Here is a 26,999-nt window from a genome sequence, read left to right on the forward strand (position 1 = left end):
GGAGAAGACAGAGCAATGCAGTTCTGGAAAAGTCATTCCAGAATTAGTTAGGAAAACCATTGCCAGAAAGACAGCACAAGCTTTGGCTGTGAAGAATGTAAAATGGCAAGAATCTCACTTGGAATTTGGAAAGGAAATTTGCATTCCAAAAATCTTTAGATGGTATAAGGGTCAGATAATCACAGAAAACCAGGTAAATCCTATCAGAGAAACAGTTAAGATGATAACTGTTGCAATTCCAAATCAATAGAGGAAAAAAATCTAATGAAGATGCCTCCAAAACAAGTGCTAGCAACCTGGCTTTCATCTCCTGCAATGGGCAGCTAGTGTCATTTTGTTTGGTAAATTTCTGTGGAAGAACAATTCACATATTAATACAAGCTAAACACTAATTCTGACTTAAAGTTTTAACACTGGTAAGCACTGCAAAGTGTTTTGGACCTCAAATATTTTATGTTTCTAGGAATGTGAAAGCAAAGAATCCTGCTCAAGTAAAATCTATTTTACTTGTTTCCATGATTCAAAGATGAATAAATAAAGCAATCAAAGCTGAAAGCATGCAGACTGTTACCATGCACTAACTGGGTAAGGAAAGCAGAATGAGAACAAAGCACAGGGTAGTAATTGCAGGTCTCGCTATAAAGCCCCAAAAAAGGTTAAAGCTTCCTGAGGTTTCAATAAAGCTACCAATGTGCCTTTACACAAAATGGTAGGGGTTGGAAGGAACTTCTGGAGAGCATGTAGTCAAATCTCCTATGCTACTGCAGGCTCATCTATAGTAGCCTGCACAGGACTGAGTCCAGGTGGGCTCTGAATGATGACAAGAATGGAGACTCTGTCTCCTTTCTAACAAGGTCATTATAGTGCTTCACCACCCTCAAAGTAAAGAAGTTTCTCCTCATGTTTAGATTGAGCTTTGTATAGTCATGCTTGTGCCCATTACCTCTTGTCCAACAGGACACTTCTAGAAAAAGACTGGCCCCACCCTCCTGACACCCATCATTCAAGTATGTATAAGCACTGATCCCCCCTCAGCCTTTCATCAGAGAAGAGATATTCTAGTTCCCTAATCACCTTTGTAACCCATTGCTGTACTGCTTTTAGTGGCTCCCTGTCCTCCTTGAACTGAGGAGCTCGGAACTGGACACAGTTTTCCAGATGAGGTCTTACCAAGGTGGAGTAGAAGAGGAAGAGAACCTCCCTTGACCTGTTGGCCACACTTCTCAATGCACCCCAGGATGCTACTGGCCTTCTTGGCTACATGGACACATTGTTGGCTCATGGTCATCCCACTGTCCACCAGGACTCTCAGGTGTTTTTCCACAGAGTTGTTTTCCAGCAGGCCAGTCCCTAACCCATACTGACACATGAGGCTACTTCTCTCCTGATGCCATGCTCTGCACTTGCCCTTGTTGAACTTTGGAAGGCTACTCTCTGCCCAACTCTCCAGCCTGTCCAAGTCACACTGGATGGCAGGCATAGCCTTCTGGTTTGTCAGACACCCCTCCCAGTTGTGTGTCATCCGCAAGGCTTGCTAAGTGTACACTTTACCCCTTTGGCCAGGTCTTTGATGAATACACTGAACAGGACCAGACCCAGTGCTGACCTCTGGGGAACACCACTTGTTACAGACCTCTAATTAGACTCTTTTTAAGAACAGAAAAATTCTGGTCACATTTTAGGGCCTAGTAAGCTAGACAAAAAAATATGATAGACACGTGGTATAAGCAACAGATGCTTGAGATGTTACAGGCAACAGCAAGTTACATTCCAGCAAAAGAGTTCCACATAAAGATGCTTAAGAAAACACTTTATGTTGACAAGTAAAGGAATATAAAAGCAACAGATATATTTCTGACGCTAGCAATAGCCCCACTATATCATCTAAGACAGTCAACATTTGTCTATGGAACTATTACTCAGTAAGGTAGCTATAGAAATATTTATACTGGATTCAGGAACTGAAGAGGCTAAGAATGCAGGATGGCATAACGAGTCTGAGTTGTTCTTCACAAGTACATGCTTCTTGTGAAGATTTAGGAAAAGGTTTAAAAAAATAGAATTACAAGGATGGTAATTTAATACAGAGACCTAGAGCTAAGTAAGGGACAGCTTATTAGCTAGAACAGCTACCAAAAAAAAAGAATGATGTTATGGGGTGATAACAAAAATAGCACACATTGATTATTATTACCATGTCTGGATACCAACAGGGTAAAGCAACTCTAATGAAAGCAAAGGAGCTTTAATTGATGTAAAAGGAGCTGTCACAAACACCAAAGAGGTTCAGAATTCAGCCAGCTTTTATATTGGGCTGTAGCATTTCAAGAATAACCTAGCACTTTCCACTGCACTGTCAGCTACCTCCTCTCTTGTGAGGTAGTTTTCAGGCAAGAGCAATCTCTCCCTGGGAATCAAATGCCTTTTTACTTCTCTTCCTGAAAGTATTTATTTCAGCAGACAAAAATAATGAATGTATTCGACTGATACAAAGGTCATTAAAAAGCTTCTAAGGTCCAACAGAAAAACCTACAGGAACAAACAGAAGTCATCCTTCGCAGCTACTAGACTACAAGTAAATTACTATCATTCTGTTTGTTTTGCTTAGCTAACTTGCTAGAATGGATCAAGCTCTAGTAGGATCAAATGTAAAGGCAGGAGCCTTACATTATGCCACACTGTCACTGAACAGGAGACTAATCTACCAGGGAGACAACATAGATGTATTTTATTTTTTTACCTGAGGTTCTGCTCACAGCTTCAAGACCACAATTTCATGCAATTTTTTTACCCAATAACTAAGCAAGATGCAGTATTTAAAAGATAACTGGATTATAAACTATATTTTAAGAAGTACTTCCACTTTTGGGTCAGGCAAGAGCAAGCTCCTGGCCACAAAACAAAGAGTATTGATCAGTAAATATGAAATAACTGGCAACCAGCAATAGAACAAGGGGACAGTCTCAAGTTGTGCAAGGGAAGCCTAGGCTGGATGTTAGGAGGAAGATCTTGCCAGAAAGAGTGATTTGCCATTGGAATGGGCTGCCCAGGGAGGTGGTGGAGTCACTGTACCTGAGGATGTTCAAGAGAAGACTGAATGAGGCACTCAGTGACATGGTCCAGTTGATTTGACAGGGATGGGTGATAGGTTGGACTGAATGATCATAGAATAACAGAATCAGAGTTGGAAGGGACCACAAGGATCATCTAGTTCCAACACCCCTGCCATGGGCAGGGACACCCAACCCTAGATCAGGCTGGCATTAAACACCTCCAGGGATGGGGCCTCAACCACCTCCCTGCACAACCCATTCCAGGCACTCACTACTCTCATGCTCAAGAACTTCCTCCTCACATCCAGTCTGAACCTTCCCATCTCCAGCTTTGCTCCATTCCCCCTAGTCCTGTCACTATCCGATATCGTAAAAAGGCCCTCCCCAGCCTTTTTGTAGGTCCTCTTCAGACACTGGAAGACCACAATAAGGTCACCTGGGAGCCTCCTCTTCTCCAGACCAAACAGCCCCAACTGTTTCCATCTGTCCTCACAGGAGAGCTGCTCCAGCCCTCTGATCATCCTCGTGGCCCTTCCCTGGACATGCTCCAGCACAGCAACATCCCTCTTGTAATAGGGGCTCCAGAACTGAATGCAGTACTCCAGCTGGGGTCTTACCAGAGAGGAGTAGAATGATCTTGGAAGTCTCTTCCAATAATCTCGAATATTTTTTTTTAAATATAGCAGTTCTGTGAAGTTTCTAATTTACCTTTCATTAAAGTGTTTCTTTATATTGATTCCAAATCATTACATTCACCTGTGTCATAAAACCTAAGCATATGAGTAAAATACATATTAATTTGCTGACAATTTAATGTTTTGATGGAATGTAACTGGAAGCTAAAGTGGCCCCCAAAGCTTACAGCTTTATTTTATAGTTGTATGAAAACACTGAGGATATTTTTTGCACACTTATCACTTATACACTGACATAGTTAGTGTTCTGAGATTGATGAAACATGCTCATAGAGGCAAATGTCAACTCTTATCCAGGCAACTGTCAGCTCTTATCCAGGCCCTCTACTCAGGCTCTCTGCCAACACTACTGAACAACACCTAAACCAGTCAAAAACCAGACTAGTAAAACATATGACTAACATCTACTCAGAGATGAAGTGATCAAGATAAATAAATCACTTATTCATACAAGAGATTTTAGTTCCATATTCTGCCAAATTAAATTGTTTGCAAAAATGTCAGGGGTCCTCCCCCCCAGCAGCATCTTCCCCTACCATTTCATGTAAGCTTTTATTTAGTATATGTTTATTGAAACTGAATTCCATTCTTGCAGATTTATTAATCTTTCAGTTTGAGGAAATAGAATATATTTCTACATTTCTCTTAGATTAATACTATTCATAGGAGATAAACTCACAATTAAGGAACAGCATGAACAAAATGGACTTCTAACACGCACATTAAAGAAAGACATACTCTATTTGGCAAGAAGGCCCTGGGACTGATTTTTATTTATAGAGTATATATGCAGCACAAACAAAATCAGTCAAACAATGCGGAAAGCATTAGTCTGTTTTCTCTAGTCATCATGTACCACATGCAAATTTAGAACCTTGAGGCCTTAAATGCATGTCTAAACAGCTAATAAAAACAGCTGAAATGCTGCCCTAGCTTGAGTAAGTTTAGTTATTGTCTTCATCTCAAGAGCAGTCACTTTATTCACATGCCTGGTGAAAGGCTTAGAAGCCTAATTATAGACACTGAATTTTGGCAATACATACTGCATATAGACAAGCTAACTTTAAAAAAATAATATCTGTATTACAGGGAAGTAAACACTACCAGTTTAATGTTAGACTAAACAAATATTTACTGCCAAAACTATGAAATGCAATTCCCATTAATATAGCATTATTGAATTCCAGAAGAGAATACCAACTTAGACCACCTGATATAGCTACAAGTCAAATAAAAGACAAGGGCAGTTCTTCTTTGGAGAAATTATGATGACTATGCAATCTCTAACTAAACATGCAAAATTGCTTAAATTGATAAATAAGACACTGGTTCAGGTAACATTTTCTGTATTTACTGATAATAAATTGTATTCTATACTAGAAAACTGCTAAGTGAAACTGCTCTCTAGAAATGTATTGTTTCTTACCGGATACACTTTTTAAACCAACAATTTTAATAGGCTTTCATCTATGCAAACTCCCTGAAACAAGCAGACTTTACTGCAGAGAAAAAAAACAAACTTTTTTTAAAAAAAGAAAAAAAAAAATCACAAAAGGAAGACACCAAGACTTACCAGAAGCCCCCATCTCATGCATTTTCTCTTCATGCTTGCCATCTGGCTTGCAACCACTCTTTTCGTCAGCTTCGTCATCACCCCACCAGGCTGGTTGTCCATATAAAGGTGTCCCACGAGGCATGGCAGAAAGATCTATAAAATCAGCCCAAGGCAGAGGAAATCACTTTTCTGCTTAGTTGTGATATTAAGTTTAAAATAACATAGAGTAAAATTCCTTCAATCATACCTCCTGGAAGCTGAGTGAACTGGTTGCACGCGTTTGCCTAAACGCACAACAAACTTGGCGACTGGAAAACTGATCCGGGTTCTAAATATAAAAGTGTTCTAATGACCTGATCAAAACTTCTGGCACAAATGTTTATGCAACGTCAGCTAACAGCTTTTTTGTTACCCTGATACATCTGTAAATACTATTTTCTGCTTTCAGTCTGAGAACATCAGCATAAGAGTACATTCCTTAAAACTGTCTGCTGCTATTGCTGTGAGAAGGTTCTTGCTTTTACCCACGCTGACCTTCCAATGAAACCTGAACTGTTGCACAAAAAACTGATCAAATTCTGCAATGTTGTCAAAGTTCTGAATTGCTGACAGCTAGTAGAGAGTGCTGAAAGTTACCTTGTGTGAAGCACTACTGAGCAAACCTTTGAACATTTTTATTTAAGAAAAAGGTACTTGTTAAGTTACAGTAAAATGAAAATTATTGATCATATAGGATGTATACACATGATTAAAAACCTTTAAATTTAAAGGTTAATTAAAAAATAATGACAAAATCAAGATTCCGACTTCGATGATGAATTGACAGGATTAGTTTTAACCTTTTCTCTTGGAAGAATACTTCACTCTGAGATTTAGCTATTCCATTGTCATAGAGATGTTCTGAAGATGCTTTACATAGTCTACACAAAAATGATCTGTTCAACTCCAGCTTAACCTTGCTATCACAAATTTTAACACTTCTATTTGGTTATTTTTTCACTCACGTTCCAAATATGATAGACAATTTCATCACTGTGCCCAAAGTTCCAGTACGATACAAAGACACTTAGTACTTCTTTTATTAAGCAGCATTATGGTTTAGCCATTACTGATGTTTTTTACAAAACCTGAGAGATGAGGATTGTGCACAGCATTAGCAACAGGAAACAGCTCTGCATATATACAGTAGTGGGAGAATCAATATCCAAGAAGTTTCTGAGTTGAATCCAAACATAAGTCCTCATTAACTTTGCTGTTGGAATTTTGAAAGCAAAAATGAAAGATAAGGATAATCCCCCCAACTGTGCTACCTCACATAAGAGGACAAAAATGCTGAAAAGGAAAAGCCATACTGAACAGCAACACCTAGTAATGTACCCTTAATACAATTCCCAAACAGCCAACAAAACAAACAGGTTATTTAGTTGTGTTGTAGAGTGCTGTGTGTGGGGAAGAGAACTCTTTGAAGTGTGTCTTCCAGGAGAAGAGATTACATTGAAACAAACTGTACAATCCTAACCTAAGTAGCCAGATCTAGTTAGCTCCGTATTAAGGAGGCAATAATGCCTTATTCCTTTCTCAATCTTTTGGTTATTCCCTGTAGTAACAGGCAACAAAGCAAATATCTATAAGATACAAGAATAAATTTTAGCAAGCCTCACAATAAAATTAAAATGCCCTCAAATACAGGCACCATGACACATAACAAACATAAAAGATAGTGTAGAAACACAACAGAATCTGCACTTCATACAGCTTTTTAAACCACAGCAGAACACTGGAACGCTTTAGCGCAAGGACTAACCTGCCTGCTCCCCCAACACAGAAGTGAAGGCAAGAGTAACATGCAAACCTCAGGGCTGAGATGAAGAGATAAGAGTCTAATGTAACATAAGATATCATTAGAACAATGTGTAACTACCTTAGCCAATAATCTAATTAATCTGATACAATGCATGATTACCTTAGCTTAGCCTATTTGCAAAAGAAGTGCAGCGAAATACACAGGGAAAAAAACCCTGCATAAAGCAAAAAGACAAACCCAGCAGCTACCCGACTCCCACTCTTTTTGCTGCCATGCCTGCAGGGCAGAGAGCACACCCGAGAACCTGGAACCCAGAAGCAGCAACTGGAACAAGAAGCCTCTCATGCTGCAATCTGAACTTCAAGCCCCATAACACTTTGCTCCAGTTAGCACTTTCATCCTTGAAGCTGGCATGACTGCAGCATGGTGTGGATAACAGCAGCAGGTTCAATTCAATCCATGACCAACACTTTGATTCTATTCTGACAGATCTAAAAATGAATGCTAATATCTCTATAAAATAAACAAAAAAGGCACATGTTTAAAACGGCAGAGCAAAAAAAGTGGGGGGAAGCACTTGACAATGGTGTTAGTGAAAATTACCAAATGTTCCTGAACAAATATTTTTTGGCTAAAAATGCAAACACCAGCTCTTTCCTGCCATAAGCTGAAAGTTTGTGATTTTGAGAAAGACAAATGCAAAAATCCTGATTAACTGCCTTTTTGGGAGTTTTCTTTAAAAATGAATGCTACAGTAAAAGAAGGCAGAAATTCAGTCTTGGAAGCTACTATTTACACTTAAATTATATTTAACATTTCACATACATAAAGTTTTTACTACCTACAGAACTTTGCACACACCCTACCACAGCAAATGAGTATCTTTTACAATCCTATGTGCTTCTGGAACAAAAAGCAATCTTACCCATTGATTTCTCTTCAGATTTCAATGCTTCTGGAGTTTTGTGATGCACTTCGGCTGTGGAGTCTGTTACCTTGGACTCTGAGCTTTTGGAACTGGTTTGCTTCGATCCTTCTGCCTCTGAAGATTTTTGGGATAGCTGAAGTTGGCTTGTGAATTTTTCATGCTATGTGGCATTAAATAGAGGAAGAAAAAAAACAATACACTCTCAGAGTGGAAGAAAAACCCTATGACAGAAGAACAGCTATGAACTTCACATTGTTACCTTAAGTGCTTCTTCAGGGACTCTCATCTCTCCTCTGACAACAGTAAAAAGATTAGTATGTAGGATATGATAAGGAAAACACTGGGAAGACTTCCCAATTCACGAGCAAATTTTAAAGTAATGGTTCTGCAGTCTATTCTGCCACTGGAATTGTGATTCTTCTACAAACATGTCACTACTTACATCAGCATGTATGACCTTATTCAAAGCAAATACAAATACAATAAATTTCTATTGTAAAGAGGACACCAGGTAGATCCCTTAACATGATAATACAACTTGGTTTGGGGTTTTCACTTTGTAATTTGCCAAGTAATTACTTGTAATCTTCTCCAGTTGTATATACTCTGGTATGGTACAAATATCTGTGAATTTGCCTCAAAGAAATGTTTCTTAGCAACAAAGAATCTTGGAAGCTGAGGTTTCTTACAGTGAGAAACAGCAACATGTGCTTTATCAGTAGTTCTGACCAATTTTCTGTATTCTAAAGCACACCATTTTCTCAAATATAGTAATTTTTGTAGTAACAGGAAAATAACTATTTCCCAGTTGTCTCTCAAATAATACGAGAGCCTTTCATTTAACACAAGCATACTTTTGACAAGAAAAGTGTGTCCTAACACTGCGCATTTTTATGACAAGGATATCATATCCGAATCTCAGTTTATCTTCTAACTTCAGAGTGATGTATGTCTGCTCTGGAATCCTCACATCATTCACAAACGTCTAGGGAAACAAATGAAAAGAGATATCATTAAATTTCAAAACAACAAAATGGCAAATCACTTCGTTTTCTAACGAAGTTTTTACCACTGCAAATTTTCTATTGGTGATTCACTGGGGAATAGAACTCTACGCTCAAATTGCCACTGTAAAAAACATACTGGCTTTAAAAAAATTCCTAAAAGTTAATTATGTTAGCACTATTTACTGAATTGTTGATGAATGTTCCCTCAAATTAGCACTGCCATTCATCATTCTTCCTGTACTTGGCTTTTTCAGTCCCAATTGCTTGTTAAAATTGATTCATCATCACATTTGCACAGCATTTAACACTAGGTAAGAGAGCTCTGCAGCAGGTTATAATTACTAAACATTGTCAAAGGACTTAAAGAAGAAATGGACTAAGCTAGTGCAGCTGTGTAACTCAAAATAAGTGATATTCAATATATTTTGACTCCTGAAAGAGTTGATACAACACTTCCTAAGTAGAAATGACATTATTGCACTGGCTAGCAGCAAATTCCTCGGGCTTTATGATACCTTTTGAAAATTAGTAACTGCACAATAAATAATCCTCTCATCCTTAAAATGACCATTGGAAACTCAGCTAGAGAAATCAGACACTGTCAGTGATCTGGAAGATTTATGTACCTGAAAGTTTGGCCAATTTCACCAGCTATGTTCACTGGATGTTACAGACAAAATGGATTACCAATCATTTAGATTTTGAAGTCTGGACTAAACCTAACAGTGAATAACTGCAAGGACTTTGCAAAAAACATGTGGTATAAATTTGAAGAGAACATCTGTGATGTATACAATGAATAATTACAGAGGCAGTAAGGAATAATACATATTCAAGCCCAAATCAATCCAAGAGATGTAATCTGGAAGAGCTAGAAAACAATTTTGCCTCCGTGGGAAAGAAAATTAAATGAACATAAACAGGGCTTGAAGTTAGATGTACTTTGCTTTACAGAAAATTCTAGAATATCTTCTACATAGGATTCTAAGCATAAATAAGACTTGGAAGTTGCATATGGTCACTTCAGATACCAGAACTCAAGAATAACATGTTAAGATAGTTGTAAACACAAGGATCTTAAGAGTGTTCCTCTCCCAATGTACTCCTTGCCATTGGAGGGGATGCCTAAGCTTTAGGTTAAGATTTCTCCAAGAATCTGCCAACTCACAGCCTCAAGCTATGCCAGGGGAAGGTTAGGCATGAGGTGAGGAGAAAGTTCTTCACTGAGAGAGTCAATGGACACTGGAATGGGCTGCCCGGGGAGGTGGTGCATTTGCCGTCCCTGGAGCTGTTCAAGGCAGGACTGGACATGGCACTTGGTGCCACGGTCTAGCATTGAGCTCTGTGGTAAAGGGTTGGACTTGATGATCTGTGAGGTCTCTTCCAACCTTGGTGATACTGTGATACTGTCAATCTCTATCTATGCAAGTGATTGGTTTCTTAAACCAAATTTGCTACCTTCAGAGACAACTCTATACTGTGTCAGTGTTTTCTGAATTCACTCAGTGAGAAACATTAAAGAGTGAAGATATGGTTTTGTCTAGAACAATGGAATATTAAGCTCTTGGTTATAAAAACTAGACAGGCTACAAAGGAAGAAGACAGCAAATGTTAACCGCAATATATTTAAGATACTTTCAGAGTTACAAATCCTTGGAAAATTCTTCTGCAGAGTGACCTGATAAAAACACCTGCACAGCATCTTGCCTTAAACTATTCCCTAAGGATCAATTCAAACAGGCATTAAGATACTATTTTAAGTTTCAATCCCTGTACATTCTCCTTTGGCTTTCTTGAAATACTTCCTTCTCCTTTTACATGAAAAGAATGCAACATATGGACTTAAAAGAATGTAGCATCTTCCTTTTAAGAAACATGAATCATCAGCTATATGGTAAAAGGCTCTTGTTCCTTGGTCTTCCTTCTTTCACCTTCTTTTAAAACAGAAAATGAAGTCTTAATTAAGGGTAACTTCAAGGCAAATGGAATATTTATAGATTAGCTGGTATGAAACTGCTGCATTGTTTCATCAATTATCTATCAGTTGTATATTTTTTCATACCTTAAAAAAGAATTACAGCTTTTTGATAACCTTACTTTTTCTAACAAATACATGTTAATACTAAAGACAGGAGATTAAATATTTAGGGTGCCTTTCTGAAACACATTTACTTTTGGTTTATGCCAGCCTGGGAAACTTCAAATATGACAATCCCACGGGATCACTTTATTTCTACCTTAAGAATTCCACAATATAATGTACAGGTTTCTAAGGAATGAAGCAACTGAAACACACCATTTTTAAGTACTTCAACAAAAGGAAAGCACATCCCAAAAGCAAACTTGATTATTCAAGTTAAGAATCTGTAAATACCTTTTACAACAAAATGGGTCTAACTGAAGAGACCCAAAATAAATGCTAGTTCTTAATAAAGCAGGCAAATTAGGAACAGATAGAAGCTGATGAAGCATCAATAAAGGAACTTGGTTGTTAGAGAGATTTGTTCTCAGTGGCAGCAGTAGCAGCTAGAATAAGAGGATTATTGCCTAGTTATTAGGTCATTGTATGCTTCATGGGCACTACATATCTTCTTCTGCCACACAGAGAATTTCTTCTTTTGAACCTGAAACCAACCAGGCAGAGGTAAGAAGAAAATTAACAGTTGGAAAGAGACTAAAGGAAGCACTATGAAGTAGAGCAAGGACCTAATATTTCCTGTTTCAGAACTGTGGGAAGAAAGAGTTCCTTTCATATCTCTGAGAAAAGAGCTATATAGAATCTCACACCTCTAACTTGAGAATTAATTAGATCTAGCAAAGCAAATAACTGAAAACCCTTTATCAGGGACAAAGAAAGAATCAAATGAAGGCCTTTCACATATATTGTGATTAAATTTAAGTTCCACAACAAGGCAATGAAAATCTCAAGGCATGCCTATTGACTACCTGAGCAATAATATAGACTAAGGAATAAAATCAAATGGCTCAGCAAAAACACTGTAGGCTGAATTAGTTTTTGATCACTGCCATGAAACACTGCACTGTCTTTCAAAATACAGAAGTGTATTAAATATTTAAGCAAAGCTCTTACACATCTAGAACTGTTCAAAGGATATAATCCTTTAGGTTACACTGGTGTCATATGGAGTTGAGACTGACTCTTTGAAACACTGAGTTAGCTACCTTAAGATACAGAAAATTTAGTAACAGGCTAACAGATTTTACTTTGAAATAAACTTCAATATCAAGTACCAAAAACTAAGTCAATGCTAACAGGTAGTAACTTGAAATTTCTTCTTCAGCTGCTACATTTTTAAACATTTGACAAAGTTGCTTCCTACCAGTAGCTTTCTAAATATTGACTCAAGGTGAGTTCATGATTATTCTGTGCACTGTTAAAGTTAGACAAAATAACAACCATAACTACTGTGTAGATAGAGCTCAGAGAATTATCTAAGGGCTGCAAATATGACAAAGTTACTGGGATTTTAATAACCTATTATAATATTCGAAGTATTTACAAAAGGTGAAGCTTACCTAGAATATTATACATGCAATTCCTAGAAAAGTTTTGAAATGTGAAGTGTCATATTAAACTTTATTTTGCTCATAACTCTGCATTTTTCCTGCATTACACATGTTGTAACATGTGTGGTGGTTTGGGTGTTGCCTGTCCCCCAACACTTTGGAAATCACCCAGACTAGACTCAGCTGGCTCTGGAAATTCCGATGAAGCTTATTATTTACAGCTTAGCAGAATACACAAGCAGATATTTACAATAGATACAGTTATAGACAGAGATATACAAGGGAAAAAGTAATACAGAAACACAACAGCCCTTCCAGAAACCTGAGTCCCCAGGAGGGGCTCCCAACCACCCTTCCACCTTCACCCACTCCCCTACCTTACCCCAGATGTTGCCTTGTGCCCCAAGGAAGAATGGATGGTCAGCCAGGGGGGTTAGGAAACAAGTGGATTAATCAGAGAGATGGAGGGTGAGGTTAGAGAGAAATGCAGCCCAGAGCCCGGACAAAGAGCGACCCCCTTATCTATGTTTGGATTCTTGCTCTTATACCTCTCAGCAAGCCTATGAGTGAAGTAGACATCACCCTCTTTCACAGCCTGTGATCTAATCCTTCTCACAAAAACATTCTAGCTAGCTTCAAACTAGCACAAACATGACAGGTTACTCATGGACATTTTGACAAAAAGTACACTAAAAAATTAAATGCAAATACAGGTTGCAATAAATTTACATACAACATGTTTACTGAATAAGTATGTTTTCCCATATGAAATACAGTTTAACAGTTTTCTGCATGAAAAAATTAAGAAGGAAATAGCACATAAACTAAAAAAAACATTTCTTAAACAGCTATTTTAGAGATTGAAATTCCTTCTTTTGCCCCACAATGTAATAAAGATTTTCTTTCCTACATTTCCCAAATACAAAAGGGTAGCAAACGTTTAAAACTTGATTGTTTTCCTATTGCCAAGGCCCTCTTAATAATTGAATTTACTACATCCCTTTAAACAATATGCAGTAGAAAATCATTGCAAAAACTACATTTCCTTTTAAAATGTTCCATTTCCACTCCTGCATCAAAAAGATATTAATGTACACTTCTTCAGTCATACTCTCAGCTCAAAACCTAACAAACATCCAAAAGACTACAGGGAGCTATGTGCTTCCAACGTTAACTTACCCCATTCAAGCTGCCCAAATCCTTCACCAAGTGTTCATCCGTAGAGGCATCATAGTTCAGCACAGCATGTTGCTTATCCACACTTCGTGACTAAAATGTGTTTAAAAAAGTACATAAAAGAAGGTGCTTCAAAAAACAGATCAAGGTAGCATTAGTGGCTATTTCTCAGTGTGATTATTTTCTTGCTACATAGCACATTTGTTCAAACTATGTACATAAGTTAGTCTCACATACAAAAAACCTCAATCTTTAACCATATTTGACTTCGGCCAAAGGTGCCCATAGTAGATTCCTAAAACTAATTAAGAAGGATCACAGACAGGATGTCAGGGGTTGGAAGGGACCCAAAGAGATCATCGAGTCCAACCTCCCTGCCAGAGCAGGACCATGATGATTTTCTTAATGTTTCCTCAAATGTGATTGTAAGTCAGATCCAGCTGTAACTTGGCCAAAGATTTTTTTTTAGTTCACTACAGTATCACTGATGTTTAAACACAGTCAACTTTACTTCACTCTCAAAAACCACATGCATTTTTCAAAGTACAAATATGATTCTGTTGTATCAGTCTCTCTGAAACATGGGAGTTTCCAGGCATTTTCCATTTTGTTGCTTGGGATAGTTACCAAAGCATATATGCATTCAAACTGTTCCTACTTGTTCTCAATTTCCTGAACAAATTAACTACAGGCTCCTCACTAAAAGTCTGACTGGATACAGAATTACTGCTCCAATCATTTCTGACTCTATCAGTCATTCTTTAAGCACTTCAGAATTTAATGAGTTGTTTATTTCACATCCAATGTCAACTCACAGACCGGGAACAGTCTTTGTTACCATTTTCTCCACAAATAGCACCTCCCTGATAGCCAGGTCTCTCTTCTAGAACCTGCCCAGGGCCAAGTGTTTGCAAACCTGGGGCTCTGGTTGCAAGCCATGAAAAGATGGGGCTGGATGGATGCTTCCTTTACACATGCATGTGGTCAGCACCTTGACATCTGGAAGTTTCCAACTGCATGGTGCCCATAGCTCATCTTCCCCAACTCTGTTTGATCTCAGTCTGTTCGCTGGTAGTTCTGCTAGTGTAGTAGTGTCCTGACATGATTGCACAGCAGCAAATTTCTTCCAGTGTCATTCTTTCTCGTTTCAGGTTTGCCTTTACTATCCTGACCACTCAAGTCACTGCTCAGGGCTTAAAGCATTGAGAATAGTAAATTTCATCTGAGACTTCTGTCCTTATTTCTGTACCAGCAACTGCAGCCTGCCAGTTCTAGAAGTCTCAGGTTATTAGCGCATTGTCCAGTTCAAGGCACCAAAATATCCAATCATGACACCTAAGGAAATGCATTCTCTTCTTAGAATCCTGTCTTTCTCATCATTCCTTTTCCATTTTTTGAGACATTTATTTTCCTTACTTGAATGGATTTCCATATTCTTCCTTTCCTCGCAACCTTCTGACCACTTCACTTTCTCCTCAGAGAAGTGAAATCAGTCCTCTTCAACTTATACCTACTATTTTATTTTTAGACTTTTCCTTTGAGCCAACTTGCTCTGCAGCCTTGAGGGGCACAGAAAGGGGGGCAGGAGATAAAAAGGAAGGGAAGAATTACTGAATAGACAGACAAATGAACAAGGTTTGTGGCTAATAAAAGCTGCACTAGTATAGTAAGTGTTCTTGATGGTAGATGAAGATACACCAGCATAGTTAATTTTCTGACTGACCTCATAACCCTTCTCCAAAGCAAAACCAAGCTATCTCAGTAAAATCAAACTGACTGATGTGGGTGTTCTGCTGAGCTTACATCTCAAGCAGACATTACACTCTTCTACACTCAACTGATACCAAAATGCAAGCTTCTACCTAGGCTATGGGGAAAGTTTCTGCACTTCTTTCAATTATGTCATTCAAATACATATTGTATCAATAACCAACTGCTTTATTAAAATAGGAAGGATGCAAAAACATCCCTGAAGCTTCACAATATGATGTTTTGTCACATCATCTGAAATGGTATGAATTATTACTCAAGTCTGTGGCTTTTAGAGAAATACCTGAAATTCTGCATAACATTATGGTTCTCTTCTGCCTCATATTACTTGCACATAACTGGACACTAACTTTTTTCATTGCAGACAATCTTTACAGCTGCAATGACTGTAAATCTTTCAAATGCCATTTTTCCTTCCAATTTGTTACTGCAGAGTTCCACTGAAATTTAAGTACTACTGACATTACCTTCCATGAAATGGTGGTGCTCCAGCTGGCTGCTACACACCACAAAGCTGCTCACTCCCTCACTCCTGACCCAGTGTGGTGGGGGACGGAACAGAACAGCAAAGCAAGAAAGCTCACAGGTCAACTTAAAGATAGTTTAAGCAGCAAATGAAAGCAGAAGAAGAAAGAGGAAATAAAATAACTGAAGTGATGCAAAGGCAATTAATCAAATTAATCACCACCTGTAACAAGCACATCAATGCCCAATCAGTCTTTGAGCAGTGTTACCTTCCTCGAAGCCCCTTCCCCCAGTTTTTATTGCCAAGTATGGCATCATATGGCACAGGATATCCCTTTGTTAAGTTGGTGTAAGCTGTCCTGGTTGTGCTTCCTCTCAATTTCTTGTGCTCTCTCACAGTCATGTGTGTCCAGAGGGAACAAAGTGAGAGAGAATGAATGCCTCAAAATTCTGCACACGCTGTTCAGCAGTAGCTAAAATACTGGTTTATTACCAAGTGTTTTTGTCCCCAATCCAAAACACAGAACACCAACCCAGCCAGATCCAGCATAAAGACTGCAAACATAGTAACATCACAGAATACCTGTGCTAAGAGCTGAAAGAGAAGAAACCCCCATTTTTGCTTCAAGTCAATGTGTTATTTTAGATGACTCTTCAAAATTCAACCTAGACTACTAAGAAAATGTTCAGAGTACAGAAAATAAGACTATTCTTCTTCAGAAAGAATTCGGGTATTTTGTATAATGCAAGGGATTTTTTTATGCCAGAGATGATTTCTCCACCACAAAAATGACACAGAGCTGCTGAAGCAAGCCCAGAGAATAATCCAAGAGCTAGAATAACCTCTGCTATAAAAACAGGCTGAGAAAGCTGGGGTTGTCCAGCCTAGAGAAAACTCTGGAGAGATCTTACGGGTACCTTCTAATACCCAAAAGGATCCCACAGGAAGGCTGAAGAGGAACTCTTCATAAGGGTGTCTAGGCACAGCACAAGAGGGAACTGTTTTAAGTTGTGGGAGAGTAGTTTTAGACTGGATGTTAGAAAGAAGTCCTTCAGTACAAGGGTGGTGAGACGCTGGAATAGGCTGCTTAGGAAGGTTGTGGATGCCTCCTCCCTGGGGGTATTCAAGGCCAGGTTGGATGAGGCCTTGAACAGCTGAGTCTAGTTGTGAGGCATCCCTGCCTGTAGTGGGGAGGTTGGAGTAGGTGATCTCTAAGGTCCCTTCCAACCTAAGCCATTCTATGATTCAGACATTTCCTAAGCACAGTAAAGACGGGGAACATGTTGTATTTCTCCATATTAGGGCAATTCATTGCAGCATCTAGCTAAATACAAAGACTGCACAGTATGATTGAGCATATCTTCAAAAGCACACATTTAAAAGCAAACATGTATTCCTAGACATGGATAAAGCCTTGGAGAAGAGTGTTAGGTACAAATTCAAATTCTAATTCCATCAGGCATGCAACAGAATTGAAATGACTTATTAATGGTTTCATAACATGTTTTCTGTCAAGAAATTATGAATAAAAGCATTACATTCTGCTTTCTTTATCATGCATTGTCTACATGCTTTGCAGCAAGAGAACAATCAAGTTATCAAGAGTGGAAAGGAACATCCTACACAAAGAGCTATACATACAGAACAAGACGACATTATTAGCTTCTCTTTTGGTGGGTTCCTAAAGCAGTGTGTGGTGTTAGTCAAGCTGGGCATGCAGACCTGATATAACAGCAGGCAAAAAATCACCAGGCCCCTCGATTGTTTTCACTAGGTCCAAAGTCAATAGACAACTAATAACTTTTGTAAATAACTGGAGTCTATTCACCATACTAATCAAAAAGGAAATTACTGTTGAAGGTGGTGATGACTGAAGTTTTGTAATACAATAAATGCTTGAGTACTCCACTGGAGTAATGAATCACAGAGAGCAGATGGCACAGGGGACAGAGAATGAAGAGGAGGATTCTTTTTTCAGAAATAACAATCTATTACCACAAGCTAGTGGCAAAATAAAAGTGTGTCTTGATTAAAATCTTCTGAGCAGGAAGCAGGGGTTCTTGGTTGCCTTTTCGTTTGTTTTGAGTGTTGGACAGTTTTCCCTATGCATTTGCTCTGTTGTTTAGTTTCGGTTTTAACACATCTCAAACAAATCACCAAAACATTGTATTATCTGTTCTTTAAAGAGAAAGTAACAGTATTTTCAACTACTTTCTAATAGGACAAAGTATTTCTATCACCAATACAATTTTTGGATGTCTTTTGAGACCGAGAGCAAGCTGCAACTTACTAGAGATTCTACATTTTGAGTAGTACATGTTAAAATAGGGTTGTAGGCACTTCATTTGCAACTGAGTCTAATTTGGCCATTAATAGTTGCATACACAACTCTGGGGAACAAAGAATATTGAAAAACTATTAGAATTCTGTCTCTATTAAGAGCTCTACAGTAAATCAAGACAAGTAGTCAAGAAGACCTTCTTAGAATATTACTATCATTCAAAAAATATATATACTAAAAGGAAGCTCCTTAGAGGACTACAGCTTTGATGGGACAAAGTTCATATCGTGTGGCTACATAATAACACTGTTACAGACCTCTAAGTGTTCTACATAGTGATCTCCAAAGTTGAGGAAGCTACTGAAGCATCGAATTCTTTTGACTAAGATCTCTATTTTTATAGTTCTGCTGAAACCATCATGGAGATTATGTCATTTAACTTCCTTAGAGATAGAGAAATAGTCTTTTTTAACTGTTTTCATTGGCCTTTGTACAAGATCAGAACACAGGGACAGAGTTGCATCATATCACGTGATTAAGATGTGACTTAGATTACAACTTGAAAAGCTCTTTTCAAAAGGATCCAGTACGCTGAGCATTATAGTAGTCAATGGAGGACATGGTCTGCTTCACTGATAATATTGCTAAACCTATTTGATCTTCTATTCTTGCATTCTATACATGATTTATATGAAGAAAATGTGATCCTCTGCACTCTGACTGCAACCATATGATTGGTGGTAATTTATTTAAATTAATTTTTCTACAAACACAAAAGATTAATCAAAACAACCACACCCTCAACATCTTGGAAATTTAGTTTTCAAAAGGAATATAAAACTGGTGCAGTAAGTTCACAATTTCAGCAGCTGCACATGGAAGGCTGATGCAATTACCTGTAACATCAGCTCACAGTCATCTCTTCCAACAAAGATCATTTCTCGTGGCAGCCTGTGGCGGGTGCCTCCACTGCTCACCAAAAACCAGGATGTTAAGCTCATTTTCTGCTTAGCTGATAAATCCTTGGCAAAGCTACGTCATCCTGCAGGACGAAATAAAGAGAGACAGAGAAATTCATTTTAGTTATTTTTAGCTACAGTTCCTGCTCAGCAAACACTGTGAGCAGAATACAAAAAGGCTCTGAAAATACAGCATTCTCAATGGCATGAACTGAATCCAGCAATCACAGGAAGCTACAAGCTCCAGATTTACATAGTCTGAAGCTCTGCTCTGCTTCAACTAGGCAAATTTAACTGGAGGTAAGATTCTTCAAAATGAATTGAGTGAGTTAATGCCAAAGTCCTATGTTAAAAGCCTTCTGACAGCCTGACATCTGACTGCTTATTATCACAATAATGGCTACATTAATCTTTCACTATCACAACCAATAAACGGCGTGGCAAGCATCCACAAAACACTGCAAGTAACTTGTATGTGTGTCATTACAGTTTCCTGTGAAAAACCTGCCTCATTTTGTTCTAAGCTTAGGTCCACAGCTTTCACCAAGTGAAAGCTTAAATTACAGGAAGTTTTGCTTCTTATTTAACCTTAAGATTTTACCAATAAAACTTTTCTTGGAAGTTTAACAGTGTACATTTAGAATCGTAAACAGAGAAATAGGAACTGTTTAGAAGTGAAAGTACTACTCCTACTGCACTACAGAACTTTACCTCAGGTTTCCAATATGTGAAATAACATACTATGTACTTACAGAGCAAAAAAATCAGAACCCCAAAACCAACATAACTATTTAAAATGTTACAAATGATGAAAGAAAGCAAACCCTGAAAACTGGGCAAAAACCTTCGCAAGAAACTTCTTCAAATAATATAGCCTACTTCAAAAGAGACAAAACGATCATTGGAAGCAGTCCTCAGAGTAATTCAAAGGTTCACATTTGGAAAAGCCTCAAAGAAGTATTTCAAACATCTCTTTAAGAAAAAGCAAGCCAAAGCAGCAATTTCATTCATTTATTACCACTGTAGTCACTAAAACAGAAGCCAAAGAAAAACAAAAAGGCAAACAGTCTGCATTCCTCTCGATAGCAAGTAACTTGTTATTTCCCTTCTCTTTTATGTGTCATTTAGTGAAATTACACAACTGGAGCAAGCATATTCTAAGGGGACATAGGTCTCTAGTGGACTTGAGTGTAATACACACAACAAGAAGGATGCAGTGAGGTTCTCAAAACCAAGACTAGCATATAAGCACTGAGTAATGGCATCACAATGCCAGCATTGCCCCATTAGACAAACTACACCCAAGGAGAGATGCTACAAATTATGAAAACTTAAAAAAGACTAAGTTATGTCAAAACTGCATCTGAAAATGACAAAACAGTAAGTCATAAACATATGATGGCACCTGCTAAAATGAACCAGAGCTGTCAACCCAGTTAAAAAAGGCAATTCAACTAGAAGAATTTAGAAATATTTAATGTGCTAAAAATTTACTCAATAACAAAGTAAATGTCTGTTGCCACAAAGCATTCTCTTGCATAGAAATACCTACAATAGGTACAGTATTTTTCCACAGCTCTATGGGAACATGTTCTTCAAATAAAACTTAGGTTCACTTAATGTTCTCCACCTCAAAGGAAGAAGTGATACAGCACCTCTATTATAATCACAGAAAATATGACAATCACAATTTACAACTCCAATAACAACTTCCTGATATAAAATCTAAAGCTTTCTAATCAACAAATCAATGTTTTAATAATTAAAAGTTTATTTAGCACCCTAGAAAGAAATTAACATTTGTATTTAAAATTTAAAACAGCTTAAAAATAGAAGATAAAACTAGGTCAAATGACATTTTTCCATTCCTTTTAAAAAAACTGAAACACAAAAAATGGTCAGCTAGGTTACAGCTTCTGATAAGTAATTTAAATGAATGTTTCACAGCATGAATGCTGTTCAATAAGAAAGCTCCTCACTCCATTGATATTTTACTGCCTTTTAAATCTCCCTTCTACTTACCATAAACACATTTTCAACAGTTGGCCTTCCTGCTTTAAGTGGAAATGAATATTAAGAAATCCAAGAGGATATAAACTACTGAAAAATAGTTCTTAGTCATGTGGCATGTTTTAGTTTCATAGCAGAAATACTATTTTGATTTATAAAATCATAGAATTGTTTAGATTGGAAAAGAACTTTAAGGTAGAGTCCAGTTGTTAACCTAGCACTGCTAACTTCACTATTAAACCATGCCCCTCAGCACCTCCACTTACATGTCTTTGAAATACCTCCAGGAATGTTGACTCAACCTCCCTGGGCAGCTTGTTCCGGTGTCTCAGAGCCCTTTGGGTGAAGAATTTTTTCCTCGTGTCCAATCTAAACCTCCTCTGGCACTACTGGAGGCCTCTACCTCTTCTCCTATTCCTTGTTACTAGGGAGGACAGACCACCACTCACCTAGCTACAACCTTTCAGGTAGTTACAGACAGTGAGGTCTCTCTTCAGCCTCCTTTTCTCCAAACTAAACAAACCCAGTTCCCTCCGCTGTTCACTAGATTCCTCAGCAGCTTGATTTCCTTTCTCTGGGAGATGCTCCAGCAAATCAATGGGTTTTTTGTAGTGACATGAGTCCTCAACAATGTTGACTACTGGCAGACCATCACCTGGCCCCACTGCCCGATACAGGCCAGTATGCTGTTTGCCTTACTGGCCACATAAGCACACTGTTGGCTCATATTTAGCTGGCTGTGGACCAACACCCCTTTTTTTATTTGGGCTCCTTTCCAACCACTCTTCCCCAAACCCTGTATTGCATGGGGTTGCTGTAACGCAGGCAAGTAGGTCAACAACCAAAACTAGAAGAAAAGAAAACACACCAAAGCAACAAAATCCCAAACCTCCCCAAAATGGTGAAGCCTGACAACAAACAGATTAAATTAAGCTATGTGAAATGATTTCTGGAAAATGTATTATACACAGTAATCATTGCCATAGCTTAGCAGCACATTTGTAGTTAAGAGTCCATCACCATCTCTATTGAACTCAATAATGTAGCTCACTTCAAACAGCAGTGCCTTAACTGTGACGAATCATCAACCCAGATGCATATTTTAAACTATTTTTTCAGAATAAGCCAATGCTTTTGATCAAAGCCATGCTAACATTCTGCACATCAAACCTGGCTGAAAACACCATATAGTAGCAAGTTACTTACTGTAAGAAGAAAAACATGCATTAAAAATTTGATGTGAAACTGCACACAGTTATATAGGCAGTACACAGACAACAACACTGCACCCCAAAAAACTTCATGAGCATTTTTCAATATACTGCTGTGTTAAGTACTCTGACTGTAGTACTCTGAAAAATACATGAGGGCACCAAGTTGAATGGCTGTATGACAGCTGCAAAATCATCAGAAGCAGCTCTTTACCCAGTGTAAATTTAGGCCATGATAATTCTTGAAGTGAAATATTATGCATACTAGAAGGTTACACTGGGTTCCAAAAGCAGTAAGCTTGGACTAAAACCAAAAATCGAATGAAGAAACAAACAAACAAAAAAAAGTAATGACTGCACTTACAGCTCAGGAACTGCACATTTTAAGACTATGAGATGAGAACATGCTCAAGGGGTTTCACCTGCTATTCAACCTCTCTTTCTTATGTAGGTTCCTTTATGCAGAACAGGGTACTGGCCCAGAGGAAACTGTCTCACACCAGACTACACCTTTTGAATGAAGTGTTTATTTAAAAAACTATATTTAATATGAAAAAAAAAACTTTGTTGAGACATTGCATTGGTCTTTCTGAATATAGCAGTATTATGTTGCAAATTGTAAACAAACTAGTAAACATTTAGTCACTAAGACTTGATCAAAACAATACTTCATCATAGCTACCTGGAAGTCAGCTGTTGATATGTATTTTAACTGCAAACTACTGCCTTGCCTGCAGATGCAGCACTGTGTTTTGAAGGACTACTAATTTCAAAAGGCAGTAACTAGTAAGCAAGAATAAACACATGAGTAATAAGTCATTTGCAACAGATGATGCAGCAACAGAGAGATTGGCTGCATCATCCCTGTAAATATAATTCAGTCCTAGGAATTTAAGCCCTCCCTTATGTAGCCAAAAGATGGGTGTAACCAATTTAAAAAATGTCTGGAGAAGTACAGCCAAGATTATAGTTTTGATACAGTAATGTTATTGCAATAAAAAAATCCTTAATAAACTTACATTTCAGCAATCTTTGGTCCATGTTTAAAATTTAACCCTACAGTATTTCTGAAATTCCAAATTTTGGGCATCACAGTCCTCCATATTAAGACTGAAAACAGCACAGTTTTAATAGTAAACAATTATCCTATTACAGTACAACAAATATTATTTTAAAGTATTTTACAATAGCATTTAAAAAAACAACCAACCTGCATCAAGCTGAGACCGTACTGACAAAGCTGGAGGCCCTGTGCTGTCCATTAATTGCCCTCTCAAATTCCTGATTCTAGTTGCTAAAATCAGATTTATCTTTTCATACAATTGCTTAGAATATTTGAGAAACTGTTGAAAGAAATTATTCAAACACTTCCAAAACAAGAAAATATTCTGTTACTGCCTTTAAAAAGAAGCAGTACCTCATACATGCAAACTGGTAATCAGAATGTTAACAGGAGGCCTTAGCATCACTTTGCACCTTTTTAGTGCTGTTCTTGTGCACATCTATCTGAATAAAGACAAGTCATAGGCTTTTGGAAACATTCCGTGTCCTACGAGTATGCAGATAAATGCTGTTGTGCAGAAAGCACACTTGACAATTAGCTGTAACTACCCACTGTTAATGTTATGGTGACTCTAAGAACCACAAACAGGGTGTCTTTTCCCCAGGACTCTATTCATCCACGTTGCCGGCATAGAATGAACACGAGGATAGAAGAACCAGAAGGAGTGAACACTACCACAAGGGAACAAGATGCTTGAGCTGGAGCTAGGCAGCTGTGAGCAAACACTACTCACTGGAAAAATGCCTACTCTGACTGCTTCATTGGCTATCCAGTGTCATTAAGGGTCCCAGTGCTAGCAGTTGTATTTCTGACTCAAATGAGCAAAGCTACGCTAGAGAAAGAAAAGATCAAAGTGAAGGTAGTTATAATCCTCAGAAGATTACTCCATAAATGTAGTTGAGATTAAAAAGCAATCTACAAAGATAGTTGATATAAATCTACGAAGCTATAAGTGGAAACCACAATAATACTCTCTACTCTGTAAAACACTCTGAGCTGTGTCACAAGCAGTAGGACCACAGGATGTTAGGAGTTGGAAGGGACCTAAGGAGATCATCCAGTCCAACCCCTCTGTCAGAGCAGGACAATACTATCTAACACAGATCACAGAGGCACACATCCAGACAGGCCTTGAAAGTCTCCAGAGGAGACTCCACCACCTCCTGGGGAGCCTTTTCTCTGTGACCGTTACAGTAAAGAAGTTCCCTCTTGCATTGAGGTGGAACCTCTTGTGCTGCAACTTACACCCATTGCTCCTTGTCCTACCACAGGGAGCAGTGAGCAGAGCCTGTCCTCCACCTCCCGACCAGCCCTCAGATGTTTATAAACATTTATTAAATCCCTTCTAAGTCTTCTCCAGACTAAGAAGTCTTAGGTCCCTCAGCCTCTTCTCACAAGGCAGTGCTCTACTCTTCTACTCATCCTTGTAGCTCTCTGCTGGAGCCTCTCCAGCAGATCTCTGCCCCTCTTAAACTGGGGAGCCCAAAACTGAAGGCAGTATTCAAGAGATCTCACCAAGGCAGAGTAGAGAGGAAGAAGACCTCCCCTTGATCTGCTGGACACACTCTTCTTAATATACCCCAGGACCCCATTAGCCTTTTTGGCCACAAGGGCACATTGCTGTGCCATGGTTAACTTGTTATCCACCAGCACTCCTAGGTCACTCTCCACAGGGCTGCTCTCCAGCAGTCACCTCCCAGCCTGTACTGGTGCAGTTTATTATTCCTTCCCAGGTGCATGACTCTGCACTTGTCCTTGTTGAACCCCATCTGGTTCCTCTGTGCCCAGCTCTCAGTCTGTCCAGGTCTCACTGGATGGCTGCACAGCCTTCAGCTGTATCAGCCGAGCCTCCCAGTTTGGTGTCATCAGCAAACTTGCTGAGCAAACACTGTCCCCTCATCAGTGTCATTGATGAAAATGTTGAACAGGACTGGTCCCAGCACTGATCCCTGGGGGACACCACTAGTCACAGCTCTCCAGCTGGATCTAGCACCACTGATCACCACTCTTTGAAGTCTCTCTTGTAACCAGTTCCTAACCCACCTCACTGTCTGCTCTTCCATCCTGCACTTCCTGAGCTTGCTAACTAGAATATCATGGCAGACAGTGCCAAAGGTCGAGGTAGACTACATCCACTGGTCTCTCTGAATCTACCTATTCAGTTATGGCATCACAGAATACTATCAGGTTAGTCAGTATTCTATATGTCATCATAATTAACATACTTACACACATACATTAGAAAACAACCTTTAACTACATCACCACATAACATTTTATCCAGGGCTCTGCCTTAGATTAAAATAAAATGCTTTGCAGACAGTTCATCAGTATTTTTCTTCTCTCCTCATCAACTGATTAGCCTGAGCTGTATTTATTGCACACTACTAAGAACCTTCTATGAATTAATTTCCTACTGACTATCTGCCATGCTCAGCACCACAGCATGAAAAATTCATTTTTGTTTACAGGAAAGTCTCCACAAGTATCTTCATAAACTGTGTATTATAAATGGAAAACTGCAGGGAGGACTTTTGGACATTGAAATATCTTGAGTATTTCAGTTCCAAACCCATCAGTATTTCATCATGAAACAACATGACATGTGTTCATTTATTTCTGTTACAACACTTTTTTACAACCCTTTCTGAAGTAAGGTTAAAGCCACAAGGTGTCTAGCAAATTAAGGCCACTTTTCCTAAGTATGGGTAGATGGTTCATCTGCCATCACAGAGACTATCAATACAAGAAAATCATTTATACTCTAGGGCAGCTTCTGTATGTTTTAGTTGTCAGACTTCCCCTGTGGGCTTTCATGATCCCCTGCTTCTTTCACTACTCACATTGCTGTCATCCCAGAAAGGGAGGTGAGGCTTTACAGATAACAGCCTCCCAGCTGAAGCTAGTCTTACCAATTCCTAAGGCTAGTCCATCAATCAGATTTCTTCATAGAGCAAGTATCTTATTCAGAAATTCGTTAAAAATAGAAAAAAAAGGAACAAAGTTGCATGGCTGAAGAACCTCTCATTGAAAACTGAAATTCAATCTACATCAGCCATTCTTCATACCACGGTAGTGTGCATTCTTGCTCCTCAAGTCCTTAAATTAATAAATATCCATCTAAACTAAAGCTGTTCAGGCTACTGATCAGCAGCAGTATTTCTTGAAGAATTGATGGAACTTCTGAATTCACAGTGGGGAAGTAAAAAAGACTTCACTGGTGGCCACTACTTGTTAAGTATCACTTCTGTAAAAATATGGCTAATGCCTTTTCACTGTTCTAAGTAATGCTTTGGTTAAGTTACATCAAGTTGTCAAGTGACAATACTTTTCACATGGGTTAGTGTCATAACCATATCCATGAAGATTAATTAAAATAAACCCTTAACAGCTTGAAAAAAAAAAAAAAAACAAAAGCCTGAAGCATTACTAAGGTAAATTACATTCAGGAAATTCACCAAGCATAAAGTGTGCAATTTTCCATGTCAAGGAT

The 26,999-nt window shown here is 38.4% G+C and overlaps 1 protein-coding gene across 13 annotated transcripts in view; it reads right to left on the reverse strand.

The window, feature by feature from the left end:
* Positions 1 to 26,999, reverse strand: part of CEP170 (centrosomal protein 170) — an 84,100-nt gene that overhangs the window by 46,914 nt on the left and 10,187 nt on the right. For all 13 annotated transcript variants that reach the window (XM_064158651.1, XM_064158646.1, XM_064158644.1 and 10 more), the window contains 6 exons: positions 19,160 to 19,305; positions 13,750 to 13,839; positions 8,939 to 9,020; positions 8,295 to 8,350; positions 8,033 to 8,195; positions 5,322 to 5,456 (listed from right to left, as the gene is read on the reverse strand). In XM_064158651.1, coding sequence (XP_064014721.1) covers positions 5,322 to 5,456; positions 8,033 to 8,195; positions 8,295 to 8,350; positions 8,939 to 9,020; positions 13,750 to 13,839; positions 19,160 to 19,264 — 631 coding nt within the window. In that variant the 5' untranslated portion in view covers positions 19,265 to 19,305. The remainder of the gene's footprint in view (positions 1 to 5,321; positions 5,457 to 8,032; positions 8,196 to 8,294; positions 8,351 to 8,938; positions 9,021 to 13,749; positions 13,840 to 19,159; positions 19,306 to 26,999) is intronic.

This window comes from Pogoniulus pusillus, chromosome 18 (genome assembly GCF_015220805.1).
Source record: "Pogoniulus pusillus isolate bPogPus1 chromosome 18, bPogPus1.pri, whole genome shotgun sequence".
Lineage (NCBI taxonomy): Eukaryota > Metazoa > Chordata > Aves > Piciformes > Lybiidae > Pogoniulus > Pogoniulus pusillus.